Here is a 27499-nt window from a genome sequence, read left to right on the forward strand (position 1 = left end):
CTCCCAGCCAATCAAAAATGGGCAAAGAGGCGGGCGGACTGGCTGAAACAAGCCACCTGTCACTCGAAGCAGCCATGTCCTTCATTATGCATAACTTTACAACTTAATAACATTTAAACGGGTGAGTTATACAAAAATTCACCCCCCGTACAGTTGTCATGAAAGGGGAGATTAGCTACAGAGACCAGGCTGTAAACATGTTTATTTCTGCTGTAAAGTTGGGCATTTTAACATGGGGGTCTATGGGGATTTACTCGCTTTTGGAGCCTCAAGTGGCCGTTCAAGGAACTGCAGTTTTTGGCACTTCCGCATTGGCTTAATTTTACAGCCCCAGAGTTTGCCGCTTGGCTGAAACTGAAGGCTACATATATGATATCAGGCTAAAAGACTGAGGCTAAAGCTACATGAAGCTAGCATAAAACCAGCATCCTCACCCGTTGATGATCCATGTAGAAGACATGGAAATAAAGGAGCGGTGTGTTGGTTGTTTTTTTTTTTTTTTTGCAGCGTAGGTTGCAAAAAAACCCCAAAAAACCAACACATTTTTTGACTGGAGGGGGACTTCAAGCTGTTTACACTAGATTCAGAGTGTTCGGGCGTGGAGTCTTATGACCTCCAGTATTCAAACACACACTCTCTCCGGTGGATGAAAGCCTCCACCAGATGGCTGTTAAGTCAGACCTCCCGTCATTCTTGTGTTGTGTTGGTTGTGCTTCCTCAGCACAAACACACTTCCTCTCTTTTTTTTTTTTTCCTAGATGCCATACAGGCAGGACTGTGTGTGTGTGTGTGTTTGTTTGAAAGTGTGTGTGTGTAAGCTTGCTTTGTTGCTAATCCTGAATAGGCTGTGCTATCTGGTGTTCTGATTTATTAACCTGTTTTGTGTTTGAGAGTTAAGTTATCGGACTGGTTTCCTCCCCCGTCCACTCTTTGCTTCAAGCTTCAGCATTTCCACTAACAGTCCCTTTGCCCTCCCAGCTTCCTGTACAATTGAACTGGATTGACTTGTCTGCTCTTTATCACACTGATGTAGACACACAAATTGGCCAAACAGTTACTTGTAGTACTTGCTGTAGGAGCTGCAAGGAAATCAATGTCTGTTATCAGCAGACACTGATACTCATGTTGTGATGGGCAGTTTCTTTCTAAATCAGGTCAGTCAGGAAAAGTAGAGTTGCTCTCCCCAAACACTTGAGACTTATAAGCAAAGTAGCCACATCACTCATAGCTTTATATTTATGATACTCTGTAAAAATCATACCTGTCCTTGCTATCTTGTTTATATGTCTTAAAGATGGTTATTTAAACAAAAAACGCCACTAACACCCACTAACATCTGGCTCAATAACATATTATACTGCCAGACATTATTAAATTATGAATTTAAGTGCTAAAATAAAAGACTCAAAGTGGTTATAATTGATATTTTTCATAATAATACAACAAATGACAGTGTGTAGAAATATCAGTGACTCTCAGCGCTCTCATAGTGTCGTTTTCGGCCGCAGCAGGCAGCTGTTTTACGGAAAAAAATCCCTAAAAAGCCACTGTACACTACCTGCTCAGCACCAAACGGCAAACAGACACAGTTAGCTGTAGACTAGTTGGTGAACATAGTGGAGCATTTAGCAGCTAAAGAGCCAGATATTTCCCTCAGGAGTTGATAGAGAGCAAAAACAGAGATAAAAGAGAGTGAATATTGGATTTATATTCACCAGATGGACAGAAACACGACTCCAGATGAATGATAACGTCGCTATCAAATTCAACATATCAGCTTAAAAGCTGATGATGTGTCAGTGTTGTGTTCACTGCCCCCCAAACGGACAAAAATAATCAGTTAATGCAGGTTTAAGTCTTAAAGTTTACTGATTCATGATGTTATTAAGAGTCTACAGTTGATACAAGTAGATAGCAGGGGTGTGCCCGAATACAAATACATTATTCGGCAAAGCACAAATAATGCGTTTTTTCCCCCCGAATATTTGTTTCATACAAATATTTTAAAAAATATTTGTTAGTTAGAGGTCTGCCTGCAATGAGGTGATGAATAAAGTTTTAGCTCAGTTGTCATCTATGATCTGGGAGACTCCAGTTCAAGACCTCCTTCATAAGGTAGTTTATTCATGAACACTTATTGTAACACTTTAATTTTCTAAAATTAAAAGCGTAATAAAAACAAAAACAGGATTTTTAAGCCTCTTTCCACTTTTTTTCGAATACAAATACAAATAATTTTGCTGCCTCAACAAATACAAATACTGGACGCTCTGCACATCACTAGTAGATACACAAGTGGTTGAGGAATATGGATCGCTGGCTCTACACTTTTTCCATTTCAATGCAATATTTGTTTATAAAATATCAACATAAACTTGAACATCTATTCATAAACTGGTAGATTCTCACCTGCTTTGAGGAAAAACATGTTGTTTTTCATTTTTATTTTATTCTAGAAGAGCATTAAACAGTTTCCCACCACATTGACTTAATTTTTTGTGAGTCATATATTTAATATTCTGCAGAACAAAATCTAATCTCACATTAATATTCTGTAACTGTCCTCTTAAAGTTTATATTAATTTTGTTCTTCCCATTTAAACGATGAGGAGCAGATTTATGCTTGACTGTTTTGTTCGGCTCCTGAAAGCCTGGGGAAAAAAAATCAGATGACAAACGATTATTTGTAGGATTTAATAGGTATTGAATGATGTTTAGTGGCATCACTGCTATGATTTTACATTATATTGTGTTGTTAACGCTGTCATTTCACCTGTGAACCTTTACAACTACATCAGCTTAAATGAAGGTTAGGAGTTGTTATGGAAGTTGTAAAATGACTCTATTGAAGTCTCTACTGTGTTCTACTGTACTGTATTGTGAGTGTGTGTGTCTCTTCCCTGTGTCATTATCCTGCTGTTGTGTCTTCAGATATCTGTCTGCCTCAGCCACTTTGGATGACATTACCCACTCTGAAGCGTGAGTTGACCCCTTTCTCTTTTGTGTTCTTGTTTTGTTTTTTTGTAGATGAGCTAAGTTTTTTTTTTTTTTTTTTTAAGTTTGGTTTGGGAAGCTTTGACTGTTCGAGCTTTTGTTGTTTTTTTTTATTTGTTGCTGTGGTGATAAGGGTGTCGCAGTAGAGATGTTTGTTTGTTGGGTCTGTTAGCGGCTGAATTTAGTAATATTTCACTACTAACATATTACAGAACATATCTGTCAAGGGTTAGCCGTTAGCACGTGTTCATCTATAAATAACAATAGCATTTTTTTTCACCGTCTGGATCCACCAGATGGTTCATATTTCTGATGAAAGGGTTATTAATTTCAGAAGTGGGGAAGGTCGGCCATTTTGACGGACACAGTCGTGTGCGTGTGCTGGTTCTCGCCACACCGGCTTATATCCAAAATTGTATTTGCTCAGCTTTTGTGAACCATCTGCTCGCTGTGTGTTTGAGTGGCTCAGCTGATCAGGATGTTGGCATTTACCTAAGATATGTGTGTGTGTGTGTGTGTGTGTTTTTTGTATGTGCATATAATAAGCCAGTGAGTGTGTTTATTTTTGGCTGTCGGTTGCTTTTGGATGTATTTTGAGTGAGTATGTTTGTGCATTTTGTGTGTATTTTTGCACATATTAGCAGGTGTAGTTTGACCACACAGCTCGACTTGTTTCATCCGGTTGCTCGAGTGGTTTCCTGTCGACGGGATAACTTTCCTTCTATCTACTTTCCTTAAAGGATAAATATGAAATATGCTAGAGTGTGTTGAGAAGGTCGATACCGCTCTGGTGTCTTAGCATTAAGAATGAAGGTGGAGCTGGGAGACAGTTAGCATGTAACAGGACAGAGTGCACCGTAAACTCAGCAGCCACACATTTCTCTGTTCTGTATTTCTCTGTTTAGCATCTTCAGGTTATGCTAGCCCATTGTTGCTAACTTTGGAGCTAACCCCCTTCACTTTTCCAGCATTTTGGGGAAACAACAGACGTGACTTTTTAGCATTTATTAACTGACACACTGTAGTCTGTGCTGTACATTTACTGCCAGACTGACAACTTACTACTAACCAGTGGTTTCCCAGGCAACGACAAAAAATAATATGGACGGACAGTAAATCTACTACATAGTAAAGAGGAAGTGATTTTAGACACACTTGAGTGCATCATTGCATCAAGGTGACATCTTCAACCACTGCAGATTGTTTTTTTTTCTTCAGCTGGTGGTAAAATAACTCTTAATACGTTATTTGCGGTAATCTCAACCTGGTTTGTTTTGGCGGACTGGAACCAGCTTTAGGGCCTAAAAATCCTTTTTTACTTGTTGGTGTGAAACACTCGGAAGCAGAAATATCCAGACGAGAGTAAACAGAAGCTCTTCAGAGTGCAGACAACAGGAATGTACTAAAACCAAAGACGGCCCGTAGCGGTTCAACATCACTGAGATACTCACTTTCAGTTCGAATCGATGTTTGTTGGCAGTTGAAAACCAAAAAAAGAGAGATAAAAGTCTTGATTCTAACCTGAGGAACGTCTCATGCTCAGTTTAGCTAAATGACACCTTCGTTTTCTCTTCCTTATAAACTGATCAGTAATCATTAATACATGAAGAAGTCTAAATTTGAGGTGAGTTTCTAGATTTTATCTTAACAAGTATTTTGCAACAGCTCACTGGAAGCTTTCTGGTCCCCAGCTGAGCAAACTGCGGTCCGCCACACCCAGACTGCTACATAAAACACTCATTAGTCAAACTACCGCTGAGAGAAACTGAGATTCTCTCTTTCAAGTTGATTCTCTGTTTCTAGCAGCTTCAGTCGAACGTTATGACCAAATCTACTGAGTTGTTCTACTTTAAGATGGATGATTTCATCCACTTGTTCTTGTTAAAATAGCCTTCGTCCTTCTCTTCACCCTGAAAATAAATGTTTCCTGTCTGTTAGAACATTGCAGCATTGTGTTTCATAACAATATCAGTTTATTAGAAATTGATCTGAGTGTGTGTGTGTGTGTGTGTTTGTGTGTGTGTTTCCGTGAAGGTTGTCTGGAGCCATTTTTTTTAGCTTTAGCAGAAAATAACAACATCGAAACTGTGGGTTTTTTTTTTTTTTTGTATCTTTCCAAAACTAACACATCCAACAGTCTTTGCACTGTGATTGGTTAGATGTACGGAGGTTTGAACTTCTCTTTCTTCTCATCCTAACAACACTACTTCCTTCCCTCTTAACGCGAGTGCTACACCCAGGGCGGGAAATTAACACCAGCCGCCGGCCGACTGATGGTTAAATATGAAAGTAACTGAGCGGCTGGTGAATTTGAACATTTATCTGTCAGTAGGCTGGTAGATGTTCACGTTTTAAACAGTTAATTTCCCGCCCTCACTCCTCGCTACACCTTTGAGGAGAGACTCCGTCCAGAAGTGTTGGCGTTATCCTAATCAGTGCAGTTCGTCACGTCTCTGTCTGCTCTCTGACGGCAGCCTTTTCTCTCTGCTTTCATGTGTTGCCATTTTATACATCGGTCTTTATTTGAAAGCAGAGCTGCAACGATTAATCAATTAATGGGTTGACAATTGATGATTGAATAATCACTTTGAGTCATTGTTTTTTTAGGAAAAAGCTTCTCAGATGTGAACATTTCCTGGTTTGTTTATTCTTCTATGATAGAAAACAACATATCTTTGCCAGCTGTTGGTCGGGACAAAAGATATTTGAGAACGTCACACAGTTATTTGTCATTTTTCACCATTTTTGGACGTTTTATAAACCAAACAACTAATCAATTAATCGAGAAAATAATCAACAGATTGATCAGTAATGAAAATAATTGTTAGTTGCAGCTTTAGTTTGAGGCACATTGAACTCTTAACGGTGTCTTTCTTGCCTCTGTCATGTTGTCGTAGCAACAGCAAAAAGTGAGAATTGACAAAAGTGAGACAGCGACAGTTAAAGACAAAAAACAGGTTGTTTAATATCATAATTCATCAAAAAAAGAAATAAATTGTGCTTTTAAAACTTATTTCAGGGCTGCGGTCGCTCTCAGTCCTCCAAGGTACCCGACGAACCTGAAGTAACGAGTTCAGAGCCCAACCCTAGTCTGCAGATTAACCGAAAGACCGACATGCGTAACCGTTGACGACCCTAATACAGACCATAGTGATTGTTTCCTTCTCCTAATGTGCATTAAAAACATTCATATTGTGGATCTCTACATATTTCCGCAGCCTAATGGATGTGGTTCATGTCTGCTATTGATTTTAGCATCATGAAGCTTCTTCCGTTGTTCACTGAAACAAACAACCGTCAGTCACACCGTCTCATCGTCTCGACATGCTGAATCACTACTGATGATGACGGGTTTCTGCTAATACGAGCTAATTCTCCTCAGACGCAGTAGATGCTGAAAATAACAAACAAACAAAAAAGGAATCTCTGTAAATGAATGTAAGCTGTCAAATTCAGGTTGGGCATCACACAAATGTTGGTACATTTTTTTAAAAAAAGAAGAGAAGAAGAAGGGAAACAGGAGGTTGGAGGCTGTTCTTTCTTTAAATAACTGCAGCCTCTTGGTGTTTGTGGTTTAGATTCCTGTAACGTCTGAATGTTATTTCTGTGTCAAAGTTGAGCCGTAACTGAAATCACTGTTTGTTTTTGGTCTTTGTGTTTGCTGTGGTCAAATGGTCTAATTTACTTTTCTTTTTTTTACTCTCCTCCCTCTTCCTCCTCCCATCCATCTGCTTTCTCTCTGCACTATTTTCTGTCTTTCTGCTTGCTGTCCATCCGTCCTTTTCCTTTTTTTCTTTCCCCCTTTTATTTCACTCCTACCATCTGTCCTCTTTTCTTCCATTGTTCTCTCTCTATTGTCCTTCCTCCCACCTTTCCTCTCTCCCTCCATCCCTCCTTCCCTCCATCCAGATACAAAAAGACTCAGGAGACTCTTTCCCAGGCGGGACAGAAGACCAGTGCAGCTCTCACCACAGTGGGCACGGCCATCAGCAGGAGACTGGGAGACATGAGGTAGGATGCCGCAGAGCCAAAATGGCCGACACTCTGGCGAGGCTACAAGAACAAATGAGTGGACAGAGTTGAAACACAAACTGGGGTATCATTACGACAGATCCGTTTTTATTCTGGGACAGCAGAGTGAAGCAGGGAGTCACGTTTAGAGCTGCACTGATTTAGATTCACAACTTTAACAAGTATTTTGATAATTTAGTAATAGTTTAAGTACATTTTATGCAACAAATGCCAAATATTTGATGGTTTAAGGCCCTCAAATGTGCATTTGTTGGTCTTCCATCATAGTAAATTCAATATTTTGGGTGTTTTATGTTTTTATATTTTATAGACCAAATGATTAAGCAGGAAAATAATTATTAGTTGCAGCCCTAGAACTGATTAATTGATTAGTTCATCTACAGAAAATTAATTGCCAACTGTTTTGATAATCGATTAATTGTTTTTTTTTTTAAGAAAAAATGCCAAAATTCTCTGGTTCAAGCTTCTTAAATATGAATATTTCCTGGACTGTCGGGACAAAAAAGACATTTCAAGCTGCATCTTGAGTTTTTGTGTAACTGATCAACATTTTTCACCATTTTTTGACATTTTATAGACCAAAGAAGAAGAATAATTTAAAGTGTACGGTATAGACCTGCTCTATGTGAAAACAGCTCTGTTGTCATGTAAATAAAACTGACTTGACAAACAACTAATTGATTTAATCCAGGAAATAATTGGCAGATTAATCAATAATGAAAATAATCATTAGCTGCAGCCCTGCAGGAAGCTTCCATGTGAACATCTTCATCTTTCCTGTTCTCATACTGATGTTCACCAGGAAGCATCTAAACATCATCATCATCATCATCATCAGTTTGTTGCTGTGTCACTGCTCATTTGTTCTTGTAGCACTGAACTTGTCTCTTCTTCTTCTTCTTCTTCTAACCTCGACCAGTAGTTCTGTAGATAACCAGTAGAACATTTTGGTTTGTTTACTGAACAACTTTAGAGGCAGAAAGATCTTTTTACTAACTTAGTTTGGTTCAACAGGATTTCATTTGTTTTCCATCTGTAGAAAGTAACGATAAGAATAGTTTTTCATTTAGAGATTTACATCTTTTATTTTCAAAGAAGAAGAAACATCCTCTGATATGTGTTTAAAAGTAGCAGATGTTTTTAAAATTGAAGTATGTAAAATGACATCTTTAGAGAGGAAGCTCAAACAGTTCATTGATTAATAAATTAGTTGACTTTTTTAGAAAAAATGGCAAAAACTTCCACTTAAAAGTGAATTTATTCTGTGTTTTTTATCCCTCTGTGATACTAAACTGAATATTTTTGGGTTTTAGTCTGTCGGACTAAAGAATGTTATTTGCCAACATTCTGTTGACCAAATGATTAATCTGTTTATGGAGAAAATAATTGGTAGATCAATCAATAGTGAAAAGGATTGTTAGTAGCCCTAATGTCTGTATGTTTAGATAGCATTCCTGTGATGTAGACTGGAGGTCTTCACAGGTCCAAAACCAACACATAGGAAACTTATCTGAATTAAAGTTAATCTTCAATAAAGGGAGCCGGTCTCAAAGTGACCCAAGGAGAGTCCCACCTGGTCTGGTCTGGTCTGGTCCGACCCGGACAGAACAAACACAGCCGCTGTTGAAAAGAACAGAAATACATTTAATTTCTCCTGCAATTCAAACTCTCCCCTTAAAAAAGCAGATTACTCTCAGGCTACATTCATAATGAGAGTCTGCTCGGATCCTCTCGGGGATCAGACAAATCAACACCAACTAAACAGGATGAGATTTGGAGCCGGCCGGCCTGACTCTGGTCCCGGATCAATTATCGAATCAGGATTAGAAAGGACCTGTGGAGACCTCTGATGTAGACCGTTACTCACCCTGAAATCACACCTCACAAGAATCTCACAGCTCAGACTCACCAAAACATGAGAAAAGAATATTAACGAGACACGGTCGAGTCGTTTAGAAAGAGTTAAATTGATAAATGAGAAGTTCATCGAGTGTGATTAAAGGTTGAGACGTCATTTAGATCAAGAATAACAAACAGACTCATCAACTACCAGCTCGTCTCATCACTGTCTGCTGCTTCTAACACGACCGTCCGTCATGTTATAAACGTCTCCATTTAGTCGCCCATAATTAATATTTGCTGTTCATGCCTGTGTGCGTGTGTGTGCGTGTGTGTGCGTGTGTGTGTGTGTGCGTGTGTGTGCGTGTGTGTGTGTGTGCGTGTGTGTGCGTGTGTGTGTGTGTGTGTGTGTGTTTGCTGACAAATGTTCATCACTGTTGTTCATTAGATTCTCATGAAACGTTTCCCACTGATGTATCTTCATGCTGCTGCCTCGTCCGTCCCTGCATGTTTTACTTTACTTTATTTAAAGTCTTTCCTCTGCAGCTCAACTATTCATTCTGTTTGTCCCTCATTTATTCCCAGATATATATATTTATTTCTTCTGCAGGTTGTGATACTAAAACTTTGTAGTTTGGATATTTTAAAGCATTAATTGGAGCACCGCCGTTGTTTAGAGGTCGAGACTCTGACTGTGGATCACAACTTCACCTCTCCTCAGTCTCTTCACTGTCTGTAATAAAATCCTCCCAAAAACACATTAACTACACGCACTGAAACAGTAGAAGTGAGAAGGAGTGAACAACACATTTATATGAGAAATCAGATCAAATTGTCTCTTTTTATTCAGACAGAGTTCACAGTAAGTGTTGCAGTGCATGAAGCTGATTTCAGCAGTTATTGAAAAGGAAAATAATATTTTCCACAGTTCAGGTGTTGACGGGCGACAGTCAGTCAGCATTCATCAAAAAGAAACAATAACATCAAACATTTGTGATTGATAGAATCACTTAAATGGATCCAGAGATCAACGTACTTTGAGATATTTATTCAGATTAAAGTTGAAACGCTTTGGTAAAACTTTCCTTTGAGTCCTTCTGTTTAGCATCAATAAGCAGAATATTAACACTTAATCAATGGTTTATAACACACTGTAATAGCAGATATAAGTGTTTATTAATTGACAATATTGTCACAAAATCTGACAGTAAAGTAAAACACAGATGTAATAATATAGAATATATCTTCACAGCAGAAGTTATAATTGTTAAATATTGTAATAAACATGTATGTATGTATCTCACACTGCTATTCACTGGGTTCCCACTGGTCCTAAAAATCCTTCAAAGTTTGTGAATTTGAGAGGAAAAAAAAAAATCAAGGCCTTGAAAGTTTTTGAGAGCAGACATAAACAGACACGGGTCATTGAAAGTGCTTGAATTTATATCTTTAGTGCAAGATCAGAATATTATTTTGCTTTGCTTCTATTAAACCTGCTAATTCTCATTGTAATAAATCTGTGTTGTAACAGGATTTAACCTTGATCCGCGTCTCAAACTATGCCGTGTCGGGTCCTTGAAATTGAGGGAATTAGGCTTGAAAGTCCTTGAAAAGTCCTTGAATTTGATGTTTAAGAAGATGTGGGAACCCTGTATTCAATCTGTCTCATTCTATGTAGCTTATTTTCTGTTTATGTTTTATATAAAGCACTTTGAATGACCTTGTTGTTGAAAGGTGCTTCACAAATAACTTCTAACTACATGATAGTGTGTTTTAAACCTTTTATTAAATGTTTCTATACTATTGGATAGATGGACTTACAGTTAAGTGTTACTTATGAGACCTGAGATGATTAGATTTATTAAAATAAAACCATAATATTAAGAAAACTGATTTAATTTAACTTTATTTCATTCATTCATACGTCACAGCAGGACGAGGAAACATTCAGACATCAGTTCACTCGTGAAACAAACTCTCACCTGTGTTTAAGAGCAGAAAACATGAAAATCAGTTTTAATCAGATGTGCTGGTGCCTCCTGGTTACACAGCAAACACATCGCTGCTTCCCCTTCTTCCTGATCCGATCCCTCCCGCTGATAACAGAGCTGTATGTCAGCTGTGTGTCGTCTCTGTCTGGTTTGTTTTTGTGTTGCTGCTGCTTTTGGCTCACCCTCTCTCTCTTTTTTCTTTTTTTTTTTTTTTAACGCTGCCTTGGTTTTGATCTGCAGAGCTCTACCTTTCTCTAATTCCTTTAGGTAAGACTAACATGTCCTGTTATAACATCCAGGAGTCATGTGACCTGAAATGTGTGATAAAGAAAAGATAAACATAATTAACTCATCATAGAGGTTTAGCTCTGCTGTTTTTATTATTGATACCTGACTTCTGCTTTACTTTTGCTGCCATTTTTTTTGGACTAAAAACCTTAAATCCTCTATTTTTTTTAAATCCTATTTTATTCCCTTAAATTGCTTTAATGTAGTTGTTTAGTTTTATAATACTGTACTCAAGAAGGGTTCATTTGGTAGCTGTCTATACGTCGCATTATGACATCATTAATGATCAACATGCTGAACTGCATTTATGTCTCAAAACAGAAAGAGGGACTGTGGTAACACTTTATTTTATGGATCCTTAATTTCCTAAATATTCTTTCATGTTGAATTATTATAAACACTCACCAGCGGTTATTAGGGACACCTGTTCAACTGCTTGTTAATGCAAATATCTAACCAGCCAATCACGTGGCGGCAACTCAATGCATTTAGTCATGTAGACGTGGTCAAAACGATCAGCTGAAGTTCAAACGGAGCATCAGAATGAGGACGAAAGGTGATTTAAGTGACTTTGAACGTGGCGTGATCTACTGAGGTTTTCACTCACAACCATCTCTGGTTTACAGAGAATAATCTGAAAAAGAGAAAATATCCAGTGAGCAGCAGTCCGAGCTGATAGAAAGACAACATTAACTCAAATAACATCTCGTTACGACCGAGATGAACGCACAAACACGTGGAACCTTGAAGCAGATGATCTACAGCAGCATCAGACCACAGCAGGTGTCACTTGATGCTGGTTTGATGGTTTGGGGGATAATTTCTAAGCACTTTGAGCCCCTTTAATACCAACTGAGCATCGTTTAAACACCACAGTCTACCTGAGTATTGTTGCTGACCATGAGATATATAATATATATATAATTGTGTATAATATTTATGATATATTTCGTTTTGTTTCCATCTCAATGAAAGAAAATACAGAAGTAACGGAGTCAAAGATCTTTAACTCGGCTGTAAACATCTACAGGAAACAGAAACTGATGAGTCAGTGTGTTTAATGCTCACAGTCAGTAACTCTGTTCTGTTTCTCTAAAATTACCTCTGAATGACATCATTCTTTTATAGGAAACTGTTGGACCCGTAAAATAAAGTGTTACCAAGGTTGTTTCCTCTCAAAGTTTCCTATTTATGTAAGAGAATTAAAAAAATGTGTAAACCGGCAGCTTCTGTCTGTCTCACACAGCTGGACCGAACCCTTCTGTTGACAATAGTTATTAATTATAATTATTATAATTAGTACTATAAACTTTACAGCACTGTATTACTGTCTAACATGTACCTGTACATGATGTGTTAAGAGCTAATTAATAATAACCATCGTTCTTCAGCTGCTGTGTGTGTGTGTGTGTGTGTGTGTGTGTGTGTGTGTGTGTGTGTGTGTGTGTGTGTGTGTGTGTGTGTGTGTGTGTGTGTGTGTGTGTGTGTTACTGCTCGCTTGCTTTATAACACTTGCACTTCTCTTTTCTCCTCTTTAACGCTTACAAAGTAGCAACTATTCCATTCGCCACTCGATAAGTATGCCGGCCATGAGGTAAAGTAACACACAAACCTTCTCACTGCACTCTTAATCTGCTTCAGTGTAAAACTTATTTAACACTTATTACTATATCTGTATCTGTATCTTGCTCTGCAGTATTTGTATCTGTATTTGTATTTGTATCTGCAGCTCTGAACGACTGTACGTTTGCTGCTTTCATGACTGTCAGATCTTTTGAGTTGAGTTAAGATTAAATAAAATAAGTGGACAAAATATTTGAAACTCCGTCCTCACATTGTGGAGCAATAACAAGTTTTTTTTTTATTTCTTAATATTAAAAAAAATTAAATAAATGGCTGAAACCAGACTATAGTATGTGCACTCAGTATTAACCAGTATGAGACGGCATGAAAATTAATTTTTGTTTGTTTTTTTCACTATTTGCTGGTGATGTGTTGAAACATGTTGAAATGCAACTTTTATGTCATCTTCTGTATGTTTTTATAATTAGATTATTATTATAATTAGGTTGTGTTCAGTGTCTTTGTGTCACATTAACATGTTTTTATAATGAACTGAAGTCATATTGGAACATTTTCTACTCTTAACATGTGTCAGTGTTAGAGAGAGAGAACATGTATGAAGGTGTTTACCCATTTTATAATCTGATATATACAGTATGTACTTTTGATTGTAAGTGAGTGTTTTTAATTATATTAATGGTCTTATTTGAAGTTATTAGTTGTTTCCAGTACAGCAGCAGTCTACAGTTAACCAGCCTTTTTTATTTACCAGGTTATATTAATGTGTTTTTAATGTGTGTGAATGTAACATTGAGTCTCTGTTCTGCAGGAACTCTGCAACCTTCAAGTCATTTGAGGATAAAATGGGGAACCTGAAGGTGAGTGGACGCAACGATCGGCCATGAAACGACAAATCCTGGTTAAATACAGCTGCTTCTTTAATGTCATGACTCATGTTATCTTACATAAAACCTGTTAACTTTAAAACAGAATAGCTGCATAAATAACATAAACACTTATCTACCGTTTTTATTGTGTAAATGTTAATTAACTCACAAACGATCTCAACATAAGGTCCATTTAGTTGCTGATGTTGAGCTTTTCGTCGGATCATGTGATCTTCCTCAGCAGATGGAGTTTGCCTTGTCGTCATGGAGCTGTAGATGCTCAGATTTCCATTTTTCTGAGCACTTAAAGGCTTTAAAAGAAGTTTTGTTTCCAGTGTTGGAAAACCAGATTGAGTCATGGTACTTGTAGATTTATACGTTAACCAGTAAACACAGTGAGCAGAGAGATGCAGATGTTAGTTTATATGGACTTGCAATCAGAAAGAAACACTGCTGATATTTTCTGCTTTGTAACAATAAACTAACATACATTTATAATGTATTTGTCCCAGTTTCCATGTCAGTGAAAGAAAATGCTGAAGTAACAGAGACGAGGATTTTAAATGTAGTCAAAGAGCTTTAACTCGTCTGTAAACAGGAAACAGAAACTGTGATGAGTCAGTGTGTCGATGCTCACAATCAGTAACACTGTTCTGTTTCCTCTCGTCATCCCTTCTTCCCCTTTGTCTCCTTCCTCTCTCTCTCATCCCTCCCTTCCTCTCTCTCCCTCTCTCATCTCTCCTTCCCCTCTGTCTCTCTCCCTCCCTCCCTTCCTCTCTCTCCCCCTCCCTCCCTCCATCCCTTCCCCTCTCTCTCCCTCTCTCATCCCTCCTTCCTCTCTGTCTCTCTCCCTTCTTCTCTCTCATCTCTCCTTCCCCTGTCTCTCTCCCTCCCTCCCTCCCTTCCCCTCTCTCTCATCCTTCCTTCCTCTCTCTCTCCCACCTCCCTCCATCCCTTCCCCTCTTTCTCTCTCTCTCTCCCTTCCTCCCTCCCTCTCATCCCTCCTTCCTCTCTCTCCCTCCTCTTCCATCCCTCCCCCCCTGCCTCTCTCTATTCCTCTAGTACAAGGTTGTTGGCCCCAGAGGGAACGGAGATGCCGTCACCTCCCCTACTGACACCACCCCCACTCAGGAGAACCCACCATTCTGAACACACCCCACCTCCTCCTCCTCTTCTTCCCCCCTTCCTCCTCCTCGCCGCCACCACCTTCCTCACAACCTGAGACTGTACTGTTATCACCTGACATCGCAGAGTCAATCCTGACCTTTCCGACCCTCCACCTCACCGACACATCGCCACCACTCACTTCGCCCCTTCGAGGTCTGTAAGAACGCGGCGGGCAGGCGGGAGGTGAAAGGGCTCGTGTGGGGTCGAGGCGGGACGAGCTCCCCCCCCCATCGCTGCCGGTCCCGCGGCCTCCGCTCCTCCTCTTCCTCACTGTTGAGGAAAAAAATGTTTTGTTGATGTCTAAACCTGAATCATTTACAGTCCACCGCCCCCCCCCCCCCCCCTCTCGTTAGATCCACGCTGTTAGTCGCCTTTAGCGAATCACCTGGCTTTAAAAAAAAAAAAAAGGCATTATAGGACGTCAGGTTCTTAAACTAAATGAAAAACTTCCACCGTTGATTCTGTGATCGAGGTTGCGAAGAAGCAACCCTGCTGTGAATTCTATGTTTAGGAACCAGACTGATGGCGGAGGAGGATTTTCCCGGGCATAAGAGAAACAAACCTGCTGTTCCTGTCTCTGTTATCAGCTACTTTAATCATGTGATCACACTCTAGTGTCACCCTCCTCTTTCTCAAACAGTTTGCACCACAGCTCTGCGGGTGCCAACAGGCTTATAATCGCAGGTTAGAGGTTTAACTGGGAGAAGGAGGGTGGGGGGTGGGGGGTGGGGGGGGGGACAGGGGGGGCAGGATCCAGCTCATCTCACCCTCCTTAGACCTACTACTGCTACATGCATGTGCATATCTCATCTCAGTTGTACCATACCAACCATGCAAAGACGACCGAGGTCTCGTGTTAACACCCTTAAAAAAACAAAAAAACAAACACCCCCCTGGATGTAAAAAAAAAAAAAAAAAAAACCCAGAAAAAAACCCCATTTTGTATTATATACTATTTTACACTGCTTTGCATAATGTTTTTACATAACTTTTATCAATATGTATAAATATATATGAATAAATATAGTCACTGATGCTGCTGACTGGTAGTAATCAGGTTGGGAGGTTAAAAAAAAAAACACAACAAAAAAAAGCAGCAGGAGGCAAAACAAACTGAAAACACGAGGAAAACAAAGATGTGGGTCAGTTTCACAGATATGAGGTATTGGTTCATGTTTTTGAAACTGACTCATAATGAGCTGCGGTGGTTTCGTGACCCATCTGGGTGCGAGACTGATCAGACCAGAGCGAGAAGAGACACAGCTGAACTGGTTTCATTTGATGTGAGATGTGCTGCAGCGTCGTATCTCCACCATCTGCAAGTCAAAACTAAAACAAAGAGCTTCTTAAGGATGGAAAAATGTTCTGAAACCTCTCCGACTGTGTTTCTCATGACTCTGGTTTGACTGCGGTTCGCTTCCTGGTGTTTTAACACACACACACACACACACACACACAGAACTCAATGTGAGACGATGCTTTGCTGTGTACACTACCTGGTGAATGTCAACGCTTCTCTATCGGCCTTACTCACTTTAAATGGTTCACCTGTTTATTATAATTTAGCTGGTAGAAAAGAATTAGATTTTTTTTTTTTTTTTAATTAAAGTTGTACAGATCGGTTTGATTGAAGGAAGGAAGGGGGGGGGGGCAGTTAGTATGAGATATTTAGAGTCTGATGAAAACATGCTGCCATCGTAGAAACTCCAGCAACTTCTTAAAGGATACGGCTCATGATTCTCTATATTTTCATTATTGTCAACAAATCTCATGTTTGGAGCCGAACCGACAATGAATTAATCTACTTACAAGTATCGTCTGTGTATCCAAAGTCTGATATATCTTCTTCCTCTGTGCTGTAAACCTCCGTTATTGTCCAAAAACTATTAAAAACACATCAGTGAGTCACACGGCTGCACTGGGTGACATGTTCCTTCATCATGAAGAGTTAGTTTGTTTAGAAACGGCTCCAAAGATTAATAACAGCATCATGTTTCCAGTCTGTGTAGAGTAGTTCTGTGTAAAGCTCCCGCACATGCTCAGTAGTGTCTGCTTTACACAGAACTACTCTCTGCAAGCTGAATGATCGCTGATTTTAATCTTTAGAGCCGCTTTCAAACAAAGATGTCACCCAGTGCAGCGGTGTGACGTGTTTTTAATAGTTTTTGGACGATAACGGAAGTTTACGACACAGAGGAATAAGATATATCAGGCTTTAGATACACACATAATACTTGTTAGTAGATTAAGTCATTGTTGGTTTGGATCCAAACATGAGATTTGTTGACAATAAGAAAGAAAGAAAAATTGCCAGCTTGATCCTTTAATGCACACAAATGCACTCCTGTCAACACACACTAATTGCCCTTATAACACACACACACACGCTGCACGAGGCCAAACTAACAGAAGGTCACTGTTCGCTTGTAACGCTGTGCACCGATGCCGCCTGGTGATGAAACAGAAGCTCTTTACACACTAAACGGCCTCAGAAACTGTGACGGCAAACCTGAAAACACACAGAGAGCTGTGTAGCACCGCCACTTTTCTCCTGAACATGAAAAAAAGAGAAGAAGGTTGTAGTCTAGTCTGTCTGGCACTATATTACCAGCTGATACAAGGGCAACACTGCCTCTGGTGGTTAAAATTTCCCCAACAAGAAGTTAACTGCTACCAGATGTTGCCCTGCGTCACTGTTCTGGGGGGAACTTTTGCCAAAATTGTCTCAAAAATGTTGCTGAACTTTGAGTCATCTGATCATGGTAGGGGTTTTTTTTTGTTTGTTGTTTTTTTTGAGGCAGTGGAAGTGTTGCCAAATATCCTTTTTTTCACCCTTTTACAACCACATATCCCCCCACCCCCCCTCCCACCACCAAAATGCTGCTCTTGTGTCCCGGCTTGACCTCAGCGCAGCAGAACGTCAACCAGCTGCTTATCGAGGCATTTTAAAAGGGTACAAACATTTTTTTGGATCATTAAACCAAATTTAGGAAGGTTTAAACTGCCTTGTAGATCTGAGAAACATGCAGAATATTTTTAAACCACTGCGGCCAGATGAACCAGAATAATCCCTGACTGTCGGGCTTAATATGAACAAACATGAAATAAAAAAAAACCAGCTTCAACACGACTTCCCATCAAACTGCTTCAACACTGTCGTCAGTGTGTCATAAAGTAAATGTTTGTTCTTGATTTATTTGTTTTGTGTTCATCATTTTGGTAGTTAATATATTCCTGTTAGGTGAATTATTCTTTTTTTTTTTTTTGGCTTCTGTCGGTGTAGAGGTGAGACTTTAGAGATGATTTGTTGTTTTGTTCCAATTAATTTGCCATCAGTAAAAAAAAAAAAAACAAGTTGCCAACGTTTGAATATCTGTTACAAAAATCTCTCTTTCTGCCTCTGAACTTCATGGAGTCTCTTCACTTTCCGCTTCGCCGAGATTGGAAATGTAGACGCACGCTACAAGAAATGTAAATCTGAAGTCATTTGCTTGAGAATTTCCCTCTAAAATCATATTTTTCTGACACAAAGTGGAGAATTTGAGAAGGTTGAGGACATTTCTCTCATATGATGCCTTGTTAGGGAAATTATTTCACCTTGTACACTCCGTTATTAAAGAAAACTAAGATTTTAAGACTGAAATCCTGATGAAATGACTTCAGATGGACTTGTTTTTGTAGTGTAGCCGCCGCCTGTTTAAAGCTGCATCGGTTTTTGGGGAGATATGACGGATAGAAAAGGATGATGATGATGTACTTTTAGTTTTGGGTGCCAGGAAGTGCAGCACATGACGAGGCTGCAGAGGCTGGACGACAGTAGAGTATTTATAGCTTTATTTAGGTCCTGGGCCTAGCTGATGTAGAATATTAAAAGGGATCAGATTTGGAAGATCATGGTGAATGAATTAAAAAACATTTTTTTTGGTTTTGTTGTATATGTTTGGATATCAATAAAGCATTCCTTTAAGTGAAGAAGTTGTTTGTGGTCAATATTTCAAATTTGCTAAAGGTGGTACAGAATTTATCCTTTCAGTTTGTCAAGTGTGTAAAGACGACGCAAATGCTAGAATCTAAAATTCTAACTATGTTTCTGAAAGCTGCATTTCAGTCCAAAATAAAAAGGATTTAAAGACATTTTTCACTGAAATTCAGTCAGAAAAGAGTCATCATAGAGGTGTCAAACAATACAGGTCTGGTTTGGATTTGATGGGCCCCAAAGACACTCGTAAGAAATATTACATCATGACTGGGACAAATTTATATTTAATAATTTGGGAATTTATTTAGTGGGTAGAGCATTTTCACCGTACATTCCAGATATTACATAAATGTTTCTTTTCAGTATAAAGGGCAGGAAAGAACATCTTTCATATCTATCATATTCATTCAATCTGTTGTCCATCCACCCTGTCAGTCCTCTTCACTCGCCTTTAAGAGAAAATAAAACTGCATTGTTCATATGGGCTTAATAAAAAGTATCGTTCAACTAAAATAACCAGTTTCCATGACAGACCAATCAAGTGTAAAATAAATCAAATGTATACGTTAACTCATATAACGCAAGTTGTGGCCAAGGATTCAATCTGGCTGTTAAAGCCGCAAAAGAACTTGTTCCCTGACCGGGAATCGAACCCGGGCCGCGGCGGTGAGAGCGCCGAATCCTAACCACTAGACCACCAGGGACAGTTGAAGGTACTGGGGCTCAACTGCATATTTAAATATAATAGGCATACGGTTCTATCCAGATCTATATCACAAGGAAACGTTGTCCAGCCACTGTTTTTCGATCCTTGCCTTTCGAACTCAAGCTAAAGCCATAATGTGTTCGCCTCCTACCAGACAGCAACCTCCGGGGCTGAAAAATGAAGCCATCACGGAAGTGCCAAAAACTGCAGTTCCTCAAATGGCCACTTGAGGCTGGCTGCAAAAGTGAGTCAGTCCCCATAGACCCCAATGTTAAAATGCCCAACTTTACAGCAGAAATAAACATGTTTACAGCCTGGTACAAAAAACGGTTTTGGTCTCTATAGCTAATCTCCCCGCTCAAGACAACTGTACAGGGGGGTTAATTTTCACAATAACTCACTCGTTTAATTTTTTATTAAAGTTTAAAGGTATGCATAACCGTAGCCGCTTTGAGTGACATGTGGATGACGTCACGTGCAAGTCGCTACCATGGTAACAACATTGGTTAGCTAACGTAACACGCGAAACGCCAGATTCATTGAGTATAGCCGTAACCGTGGCTATTTAGGTGTGTTTTCAGGTCACTTATCATCATTTATCAGGTCAGTTAATTGGAACATTGTGGGTCGAGTCGGATGATCAGTTTCTTCCGGTAAGTACATTTTTACTATAACGGTTTTAAGCCTGTTTTTCGCTAGCAAAAATTAGCATTAGCATGATCACAGTTACCCATACAGTGTAAGTGCAGTCGAATTCGAACTTCTGGCTCCAAAAATCCAAGATGGCGACCGTCAAAATGCAAACTCGAGGCTTCATCAAAGAACTTACATTGATTCTAAATAGAGTATGGTGCTTCTATACTCCTGGGCTTCATGTTCGAAACAGGAGGTCAATTTTTTCCCACGATGAAGTCATGACCTGCCCTACTCTGCTTCTGATTGGCTCGTTGCCTCCGATTGGTTGAGGTTTAGGCATGAGGAGTGAGATTGGTTAGAGTTAGGGTAACGATATCAGGTCAAGCCAATCAGAGGCCAAGAAGGGCAAGTAATGATTTCGCAAACTGGAGTCAACTAACCAATGAGTCGTATCAGTTGGTATCGCGAGATTTGAATGCACCTGGCAGGTTGTCGTGGCCGAGTGGTTAAGGCGATGGACTAGAAATCCATTGGGGTCTCCCCGCGCAGGTTCGAATCCTGCCGACAACGCACCGCTTTTGTGTCGCTTCAAAGTCAAGTTTTATCACACCGTCGCCCTGTTTAGCACTATCTGTTTTGTTTTCTGTAATAACTGTGTGATTTTCAACATGTAGGCCATACAACAAACAAAAATACCCACGTATGCCTCCTTTATCAATTGAAAACGTCTTTTCCCACCAACCAAATCACCATTTTTCCCTGATGTTAACTGAGTGCTGCAATTATTGAGTTTCACCACGAGAGAGCGCTGCTCGTACAGGGGTTGTGTTCAGGTTAGACATGCTCTCCGTGGATAGTCAAATATAATAGTCAGTGATAAGACAGAATACTGTGTGACACTATGAAAACCACTGACCCCTTTTTCCTCTAACTGTGCGACATGTAGGCTGAAGAATACAGAGAAACATGGTAACAAAAGGCTTTACCCAGACTAACTATTGTGAAAATTATTGTAACAAGGGAGGAAAAAAAACATAAAAATGTAATAAGACGGCAAAACAACCCCCATCTGTGAGTCATTTGTGGATTTTTACACTGAGCAATATATAAACAATGAACACAAACAATATGCATCACATGTTGTTGATACATTTTGATAAATACGGTAAAGCGGGTGAAACAAAATGAATCAACATCAGGGAGAGGTCCAATGTCAATGATAATAAAATCTAACCTAATGTTGCAAATAATGGTTGAATTTACAACAAGGAGTTTGTTCCAGCCGCCCACGATTCGAAGTTTGGAAACTTAGTATCTGAGGATAAAGTTAAAGATTGATAGATCTAAAATGCCACAGCAGCCACCTGACATAAATCCAAATCAAAATACAAAAACAAAGAGGCATCAAAGGGGAAAGAAACGAATTAAATTAAAGGTTTAATTATATACACTCCAATATAAAATATGAAAATATTACGAATACAACAGATGTGATGGATAATGAAATGAAATAAAAAATCCTCACTGTCAGAGGAGGAGGAAAATGGCAGAACGGTTGTATAAATGATGAATAATTTTCAAGAAACAGGAAAATCCGGTACGTATTTCAAGATATATATATTTTTGGGTGGGGGTAGGAGGGTTGATGTCAATCAATATAAGAAAATATAACAAATATGAGTTAATTTTTGCATAATTCAGAGAAACATGTGAAGCAAGATACAGTTTTATGTTTTTATGCTTTGTGTTATAATATGAAAAGCTGTAAAAGCTCAATGTTTGGACTGTACTTCTGTTTGTTGACCAAATAAAGATGTAAAAAAAAAAAAGTTCAGGGCGGGTGAGCAGTCTTCGCCCCGCCCCCGACTGATGCTACGTCACCATCCCCTTCTGTATAAAAGCACGCGCAGCCGGTTAGAGCCAGAAAGAAACAGCGTTATTATCCGCTCGGACGTTGGAGGGTTATATTTACCCAAAACTTATTTTCAAATGGGCCCCGTCGCCTAGCGTTTACTCCCCCAGCCTCGCTGACTGAGTTGAATCGGGTGCTACTGAACATCGAGCACGTCTGGGTCCCTGAAAGGTGAGGGGGTTCTTGCTCTTGTGGTGTGGGGGGTTATAAAATGGTGGTGGTAGGGTTGTTTGGATGGGGATTCCTGCTAAGGGGGCGAGCTAACAATGCTAAAGTGCTAAATGGCTTCAGTTGCATAACCTTAACTGTTAGGGTGGCTTTTGTTTGGGGAAAAAACGTTAAAACAAAACATTTGGTTTGTAGTTAAGTCACGCTGTATTCTGGTTTTCATTTGAACCAACACCAACCGTCGTATCATCAGTGGTGTCAACACGTAAAACGTCAACTCAACAGTATAGATTTAGTTTTTGTCTTTGTCTTTTTGTCCTCGGTTAAAGAGGAAGTGACCAGCTACACGTTTATTTTTTCCATCCTCCTTTTTAAGACATATTTCATTTATACTCACCATCACTTTTGAGTTATGTCTTAACATCGTTTCGCTTGTCATGAAACAGAATAACAAGCAAAATGTCGGTTTGGTGCAGTGACAGTCTTAATGTAAACAAGACCCCTGCATAACATGGGGTGACGCCATTATATTGAAGCAGTGGACGTGATTTACTAGTTTCTCCTGCTGACTAAACACTGTTAATCTCTCCGGTTCTATAAATGAAGTATTTTGGCCGTGAGAAATGACCAGTTTATATGCATTTAATTTACAGTTTTGTTTGTATCATATATGATGTTGTTCGAAGCAGCGAGTGTGTTTTTTTTCTGCCATACACAGCCGGAGTCAGTGATGCCTTTCAGGCTGTTTTTGTTTGGTTTTTTTGCATATGAATATTGCTAAAACGATTAGTGTTTTAATCTACAGCAATTTTAATAACTGATTTATTGCTTAAGTCATTTAGGGACGGGGGGAAAAGCCAAACATTTGCTTGCTGTAGTAAACCATTAATCAAAAAAGGAAAAAGAAAACCATATCATTTGTCGTCCTAAATTTTAATAATAGATTGTTTTCTTTACGTTAAAGTGCCAACAATTCTGTGGTTCCAGCATCTTAAGTGTGAAATGTGTGGGTTTCAATATGTTAACTGAATATCTTTGTTTAGAAATGTTGGTTGGACAAAAAAATCGAATTTGAATATGTTAAAATGAATTTTTAACTCCTTTTCTGGCATTTTATAGACCAAACGATTTGATCAAGTGAGAAATGTTGATCAAAAATGAAAATAACTGTTAGTTACAGCCCTAATTTCAGTAATTGGTTAATTATACATTAATATAAATCAATGACAAAATGATTTATCAAGATAATTATAGATATAAGATTGAAATTAGAATAACTCTTAGGTAATTCTATTGTAGTGAAATCATCATTGCTGGCTTCCGGAGTATGAAGAAATCTCTGCACTGCTTTGGTGATTAATATGAGTCAGTCTGGTTTTGCTCATACTGTTCCCTTTCCCTTCCAGGTTTCCATCAAGCACAGCACAGAGCCACCAACAACAGTAGAATGGCAGCTATTCCAGCAGGCGGTTCTCTTGTGGCGACCACTGACTACTACCGAAGTGAGTCCTTCTCCCTCTAGTCCCCGATCACATCGGTACACAGGGTCAAATTAACACCTTTCTCCTATCTGATGACTTACGATTACTCTGCCTTTGGATTTACACTTTATTCCTGCTACATAAAGCATCATTAAAGTGCTTAGAAAATATAATGAGTCACAGTGGCGTTTATAAGATGACTAGTGTGTGTGGGAAGTGACATCACTTGAGGCAATTCATCAGAGTCTGGGAAGCTGAAGTATAAAGAGCTTTACACAATTTGTCTTTACACGTGCATGAACTGTCCGAGACTGTAAACAGTGATGGGTGGAGTAACGGTTCCTCCAGCCAGACTTGTTTAAGCAGCGCAATGAGGGGGAAAATTACAGGAAGTTTCTCAGGACAACACCCTTCCTTTTTGTCCTTTTTGTTCCCATATCAGGGAGTAGCATCACATTAATCTCTAACTATCTTTGGCTTTAGGATCATATTTGGTTCTGCATGTGTGAATGTTTGTTCCCTGGAGTGTTAAATAGACTTTGTTTCAGTAAATCAAATGAGAGGTGTGAACTGCAGCTTCGGACTCGTCCCTCAGGCGAGGGTTATATAACCAGAGGAAAAAGGATTTTAATTTTCCACCACCCACTAACGCACTCTTCCTCATTTTAGGCGAACTTTTACATATAATGCAAGTTCCCCGTTAGGCTCAAAGAACGAACCCTTCAGTGTAATCCATGCAAAATGAACCAGGATTCCAAACAGAGAGAGTTAGCTCCTCTCTACCTGTTGCATTTCACATTTTTAAATTTGGTTTACTGTGTTTAAACCAAACACTTTTTCACCTCCTTCTGCTCCTTCTCTCTCCCCGCAGGGCGCATCGGCTCTACGTCCAGCAGCAGCTCTTGTGGCAGTTCGGAGTACAGCGGAGAGGTCATCCCGCACCATCCAGGTGAGTGTTTGTGTATATATATGGAAAAAAGAACAGTGAGAAAGTCTTTGTACACAATTTAAACCCTTATGGGAAGTTAAAACTCACTATCAAGACACTACTTCACTGACACATCTGTCCTACTGTACATAAAAGGTTTTATTGGGTAAACTCTAGTAAAGTGCTTCAGATGAACTGAATCAAAGATGCAGCCAAGAAGCTTTCTAACTTCTGGTTTTCAGGTCAAGGAATAAAAGCACTCAGCGTCAAGATAGAACACATCCACTACTGGGGGAAAAAATGAATCATTTGTGGTTTTGGACAGAACAGTTTGTTCTGCTCAGCAGCAGCAGCAACAAGAAGGCGTGTCTGAACCACATCCAGATGTCTATCCAAGCAAATCTCCATGAGTTTTAAATGTTTTGTCTTGTTTTGTTTTTTTTTCCAACTTGCTCATTTCCTGTGTGCAGTTTGGGCAAAGATTTCATAAGATATTAGCATTGCTCAACCTACGTCACACCACCGCTCACTGATCTGGTAATATTGCGAGCAGAGCGTCAGTTTCTGAAACCTCAGGATTGCTGCGGTTGAGTCAGCTGTTGCCTCAGACCCAACAGTTGCGTCATCCTGGACACCTAGCTCAGGTTGTTCTAGTCTGATCTGGCTCTTTCTAATCCAGCAGGAAAGTAGTTTTCAGTCATCTGTTTTCACTTTTCTCTCAGGATTTTGGGGGGGGGAATTTCTTTAACCTGCCACTCCCACTCAGGATTCAGCCATCAGTGTTAGCATAAAAAAGCATCCCAGCCCTTGGCACACGTGCGTTTTCAGCCCCACTGGTGGACCAGTATCACTGTCAGCACCGGTTAATATCTGCTGACTTCACCAGTAATCCTGGATCAGTGTGTCAGTGTAGCTTTATGTAAAAACCATCTGTGCTGCCAGTTAAGTGCTGGCTCAGGGTTGAGTTGTCATGCCTGCTTTAACCACTCGGTCAGCTTTTTAATGGTGTCAGTGCCAAAATTGTCTCTCTCTCACACACACACACATACACACACACACACTCCCTCTGCCAGAGTACTGTACATGAAAGTAGGTGAAAGGGGAAAAATGTGTTCGCATATGTACACAGCTCAGGGCACATGCCTTTCGTTACTGTTTATATTCTTTGTGTAACGGAATTAAAATGAACTGGAAATGACAAAAAATTGCATAAGAGGAATATTTTAGACGTTTTCATTCAGGCAGGCAGGAGACTAGTCCACATGGATGACTGTCAAATAGTTTTTTGGAGGGCGGGGGATATACGTGTCCCTCGCTGACACCAATTTGAAAATAATTTGACCTAGAAGCTAATCTCGGCACACAGCAGTCGTACTGTAAATATAACCGCCTGTATATAAATGCAGCTGCTCAGTCGCCGATTGAGTTGTCAGACAGTCTTGTTTGACACAGAGCCAAGCACGCGGCTGAGTCCTGAGAGGGGAAACCCGAGTCACAGCTCCCGCAGAGTGTGTCTGATGAAACGCACACACTCAACTCAAACACTCGCTACAACAACTCCCAGTAGACTACAGTTTCTGGTACTTTCCTCAGTTCACAATGAAGATTAATCTGATGAGGAATGTTAAAACCTTAATCCACACTGTCCTGGAGTGTTAAAATATCAAATTAGTTCACGTGACGCCTGTTAATGAAGGCTTTTACATTTGCAAATCTGGCTCTGGAAGTAAATATGAACAAATAAAAGAAAGCTGCCTTCACAATTCAAACCTCCAGAAAGTAGGTTAAATAATTTAAAGCCTCATGCCTTCATTATCTGCCTCCACAGGACTCCCCAAGCAGGACTCTGGCCATTGGTGGTCCAGTTTCTTCTTTGGGAAGCAGCCAGGGATGACCCCTCTGACTGAGGAGGCACAGCAGAAGTAAGTACAAGCACACACACACACACACACTCACACGCTGCTGACTCATCCCCTAACGCTTCCACTGTATGCTGTTTCTTCTAATCCTGGTCGTAATCTCACAGCGTCAGAGTCAAACCACCCTTTCTATTACGCAGTATAAAGAATAGATTTTTTTCTTAATCTAAATATATCTCTATCTCTTGTCTCCCTCAGGGCGGGGGTCCCAGGTGCGGTGACGAATGGTCAAATCACCTGCGTCGCCAGGGAGATGGTGATGCGACGTCAGGTGAGTGAGAGCAGCGACGCAGGAAGCCCCACCTCCTCCTGATCCCGCTGCGTCACACCCATCCACACCGCACCTCGGGGGGAGTCCAACCAGCGACCAATGCTAGGTGACGGGAGGATGTCCCGTTTACAACCTTTTTTTAGTTTTTAGTTTGTTTTTTTTTTAATTCATTGTAGTATAGGCTGCCTTACTTGTTTTTGTTTTGTAACCTTGTTTTTTTTATTGACAACCAAAAAAAAAGAACTGAGAAATTCCACAAAAAAAAAAAAATGACGATGATGCAACTGATAAGCTCCTGTTTGTTTTTTTTCTTTTTTTTAACATTTGTACTGTTCTGTGTTTGTAATACTGTGGTGCATTGACACACTGTGGTGCATTCACACGCCTTTTGTCAAATGTTTTTCACTTTTGTCACCCTGTGATTGCAAATGCAATAAAGTAGACTCTTGCAGCCTAATGTTCTGTGTTTTGGGTTTACTTCTTTGTTCCTCTCATACACTGAATTTAAAGCAAAAATGCACCTTAAGCATAACATTACCAAGGTGGAAAAAAAAAAGACTTGATTAAATATATAAATCGAGGTTTAGTTTGGATATAATTCTGGTGCATACAGCTCTCTCTGGGGTTTTAAGAACATGATTTTGACTGTTTATAAGATGCTCACCAGTTTTTAATGACTAAGTGATGCGTTCATAGCTGTTGGCTGAAAAAGCCTTATAAGGACCTCGGAGGACAAAG

General features: G+C 39.6%; 2 protein-coding genes and 2 non-coding genes across 9 annotated transcripts in view; 3 read left to right on the forward strand and 1 right to left on the reverse strand.

The window, feature by feature from the left end:
- The window catches only part of tpd52l2b (tpd52 like 2b), a 30279-nt gene extending 11543 nt beyond the window's left edge, over positions 1–18736 (forward strand). For 2 of the 5 annotated variants that reach the window (XM_067593347.1, XM_067593349.1), the window contains 4 exons: positions 2932–2979; positions 6904–7005; positions 13537–13585; positions 14657–18736. In XM_067593347.1, coding sequence (XP_067449448.1) covers positions 2932–2979; positions 6904–7005; positions 13537–13585; positions 14657–14743 — 286 coding nt within the window. In that variant the 3' untranslated portion in view covers positions 14744–18736. Of the gene's footprint in view, positions 1–2931; positions 2980–6903; positions 7010–13536; positions 13586–14656 lie in introns of those variants that run through there. The other 3 variants (XM_067593348.1, XM_067593350.1, XM_067593351.1) reach the window with 3 other exon arrangements.
- Positions 18737–19372: 636 nt separating this feature from the next.
- Positions 19373–19444, reverse strand: trnae-cuc (transfer RNA glutamic acid (anticodon CUC)). Its single transcript has one exon. It is a non-coding gene; the product is annotated as a tRNA-Glu (tRNA).
- Positions 19445–20005: 561 nt separating this feature from the next.
- ppdpfb (pancreatic progenitor cell differentiation and proliferation factor b) lies at positions 20006–27218 on the forward strand. 2 transcript variants are annotated; one of them, XM_067593353.1, is made up of 5 exons: positions 20006–20099; positions 23569–23664; positions 24515–24592; positions 26400–26493; positions 26689–27218. In XM_067593353.1, the coding sequence occupies exons 2-5, from the start codon at positions 23610–23612 to the stop codon at positions 26801–26803; spliced, it is 342 nt and encodes a 113-aa protein (XP_067449454.1). In that variant the 5' UTR covers positions 20006–20099; positions 23569–23609; the 3' UTR covers positions 26804–27218. The 2 variants fall into 2 exon arrangements, with proteins under 2 accessions (XP_067449454.1, XP_067449453.1); XM_067593352.1 differs by lacking the exon at positions 20006–20099 and adding an exon at positions 21988–22165.
- trnas-aga (transfer RNA serine (anticodon AGA)) lies at positions 20571–20652 on the forward strand. Its single transcript has one exon. It is a non-coding gene; the product is annotated as a tRNA-Ser (tRNA).
- Positions 27219–27499: the final 281 nt, after the last annotated feature.

The sequence above is a fragment of the Thunnus thynnus genome, chromosome 6, assembly GCF_963924715.1.
Source record: "Thunnus thynnus chromosome 6, fThuThy2.1, whole genome shotgun sequence".
NCBI lineage: Eukaryota > Metazoa > Chordata > Actinopteri > Scombriformes > Scombridae > Thunnus > Thunnus thynnus.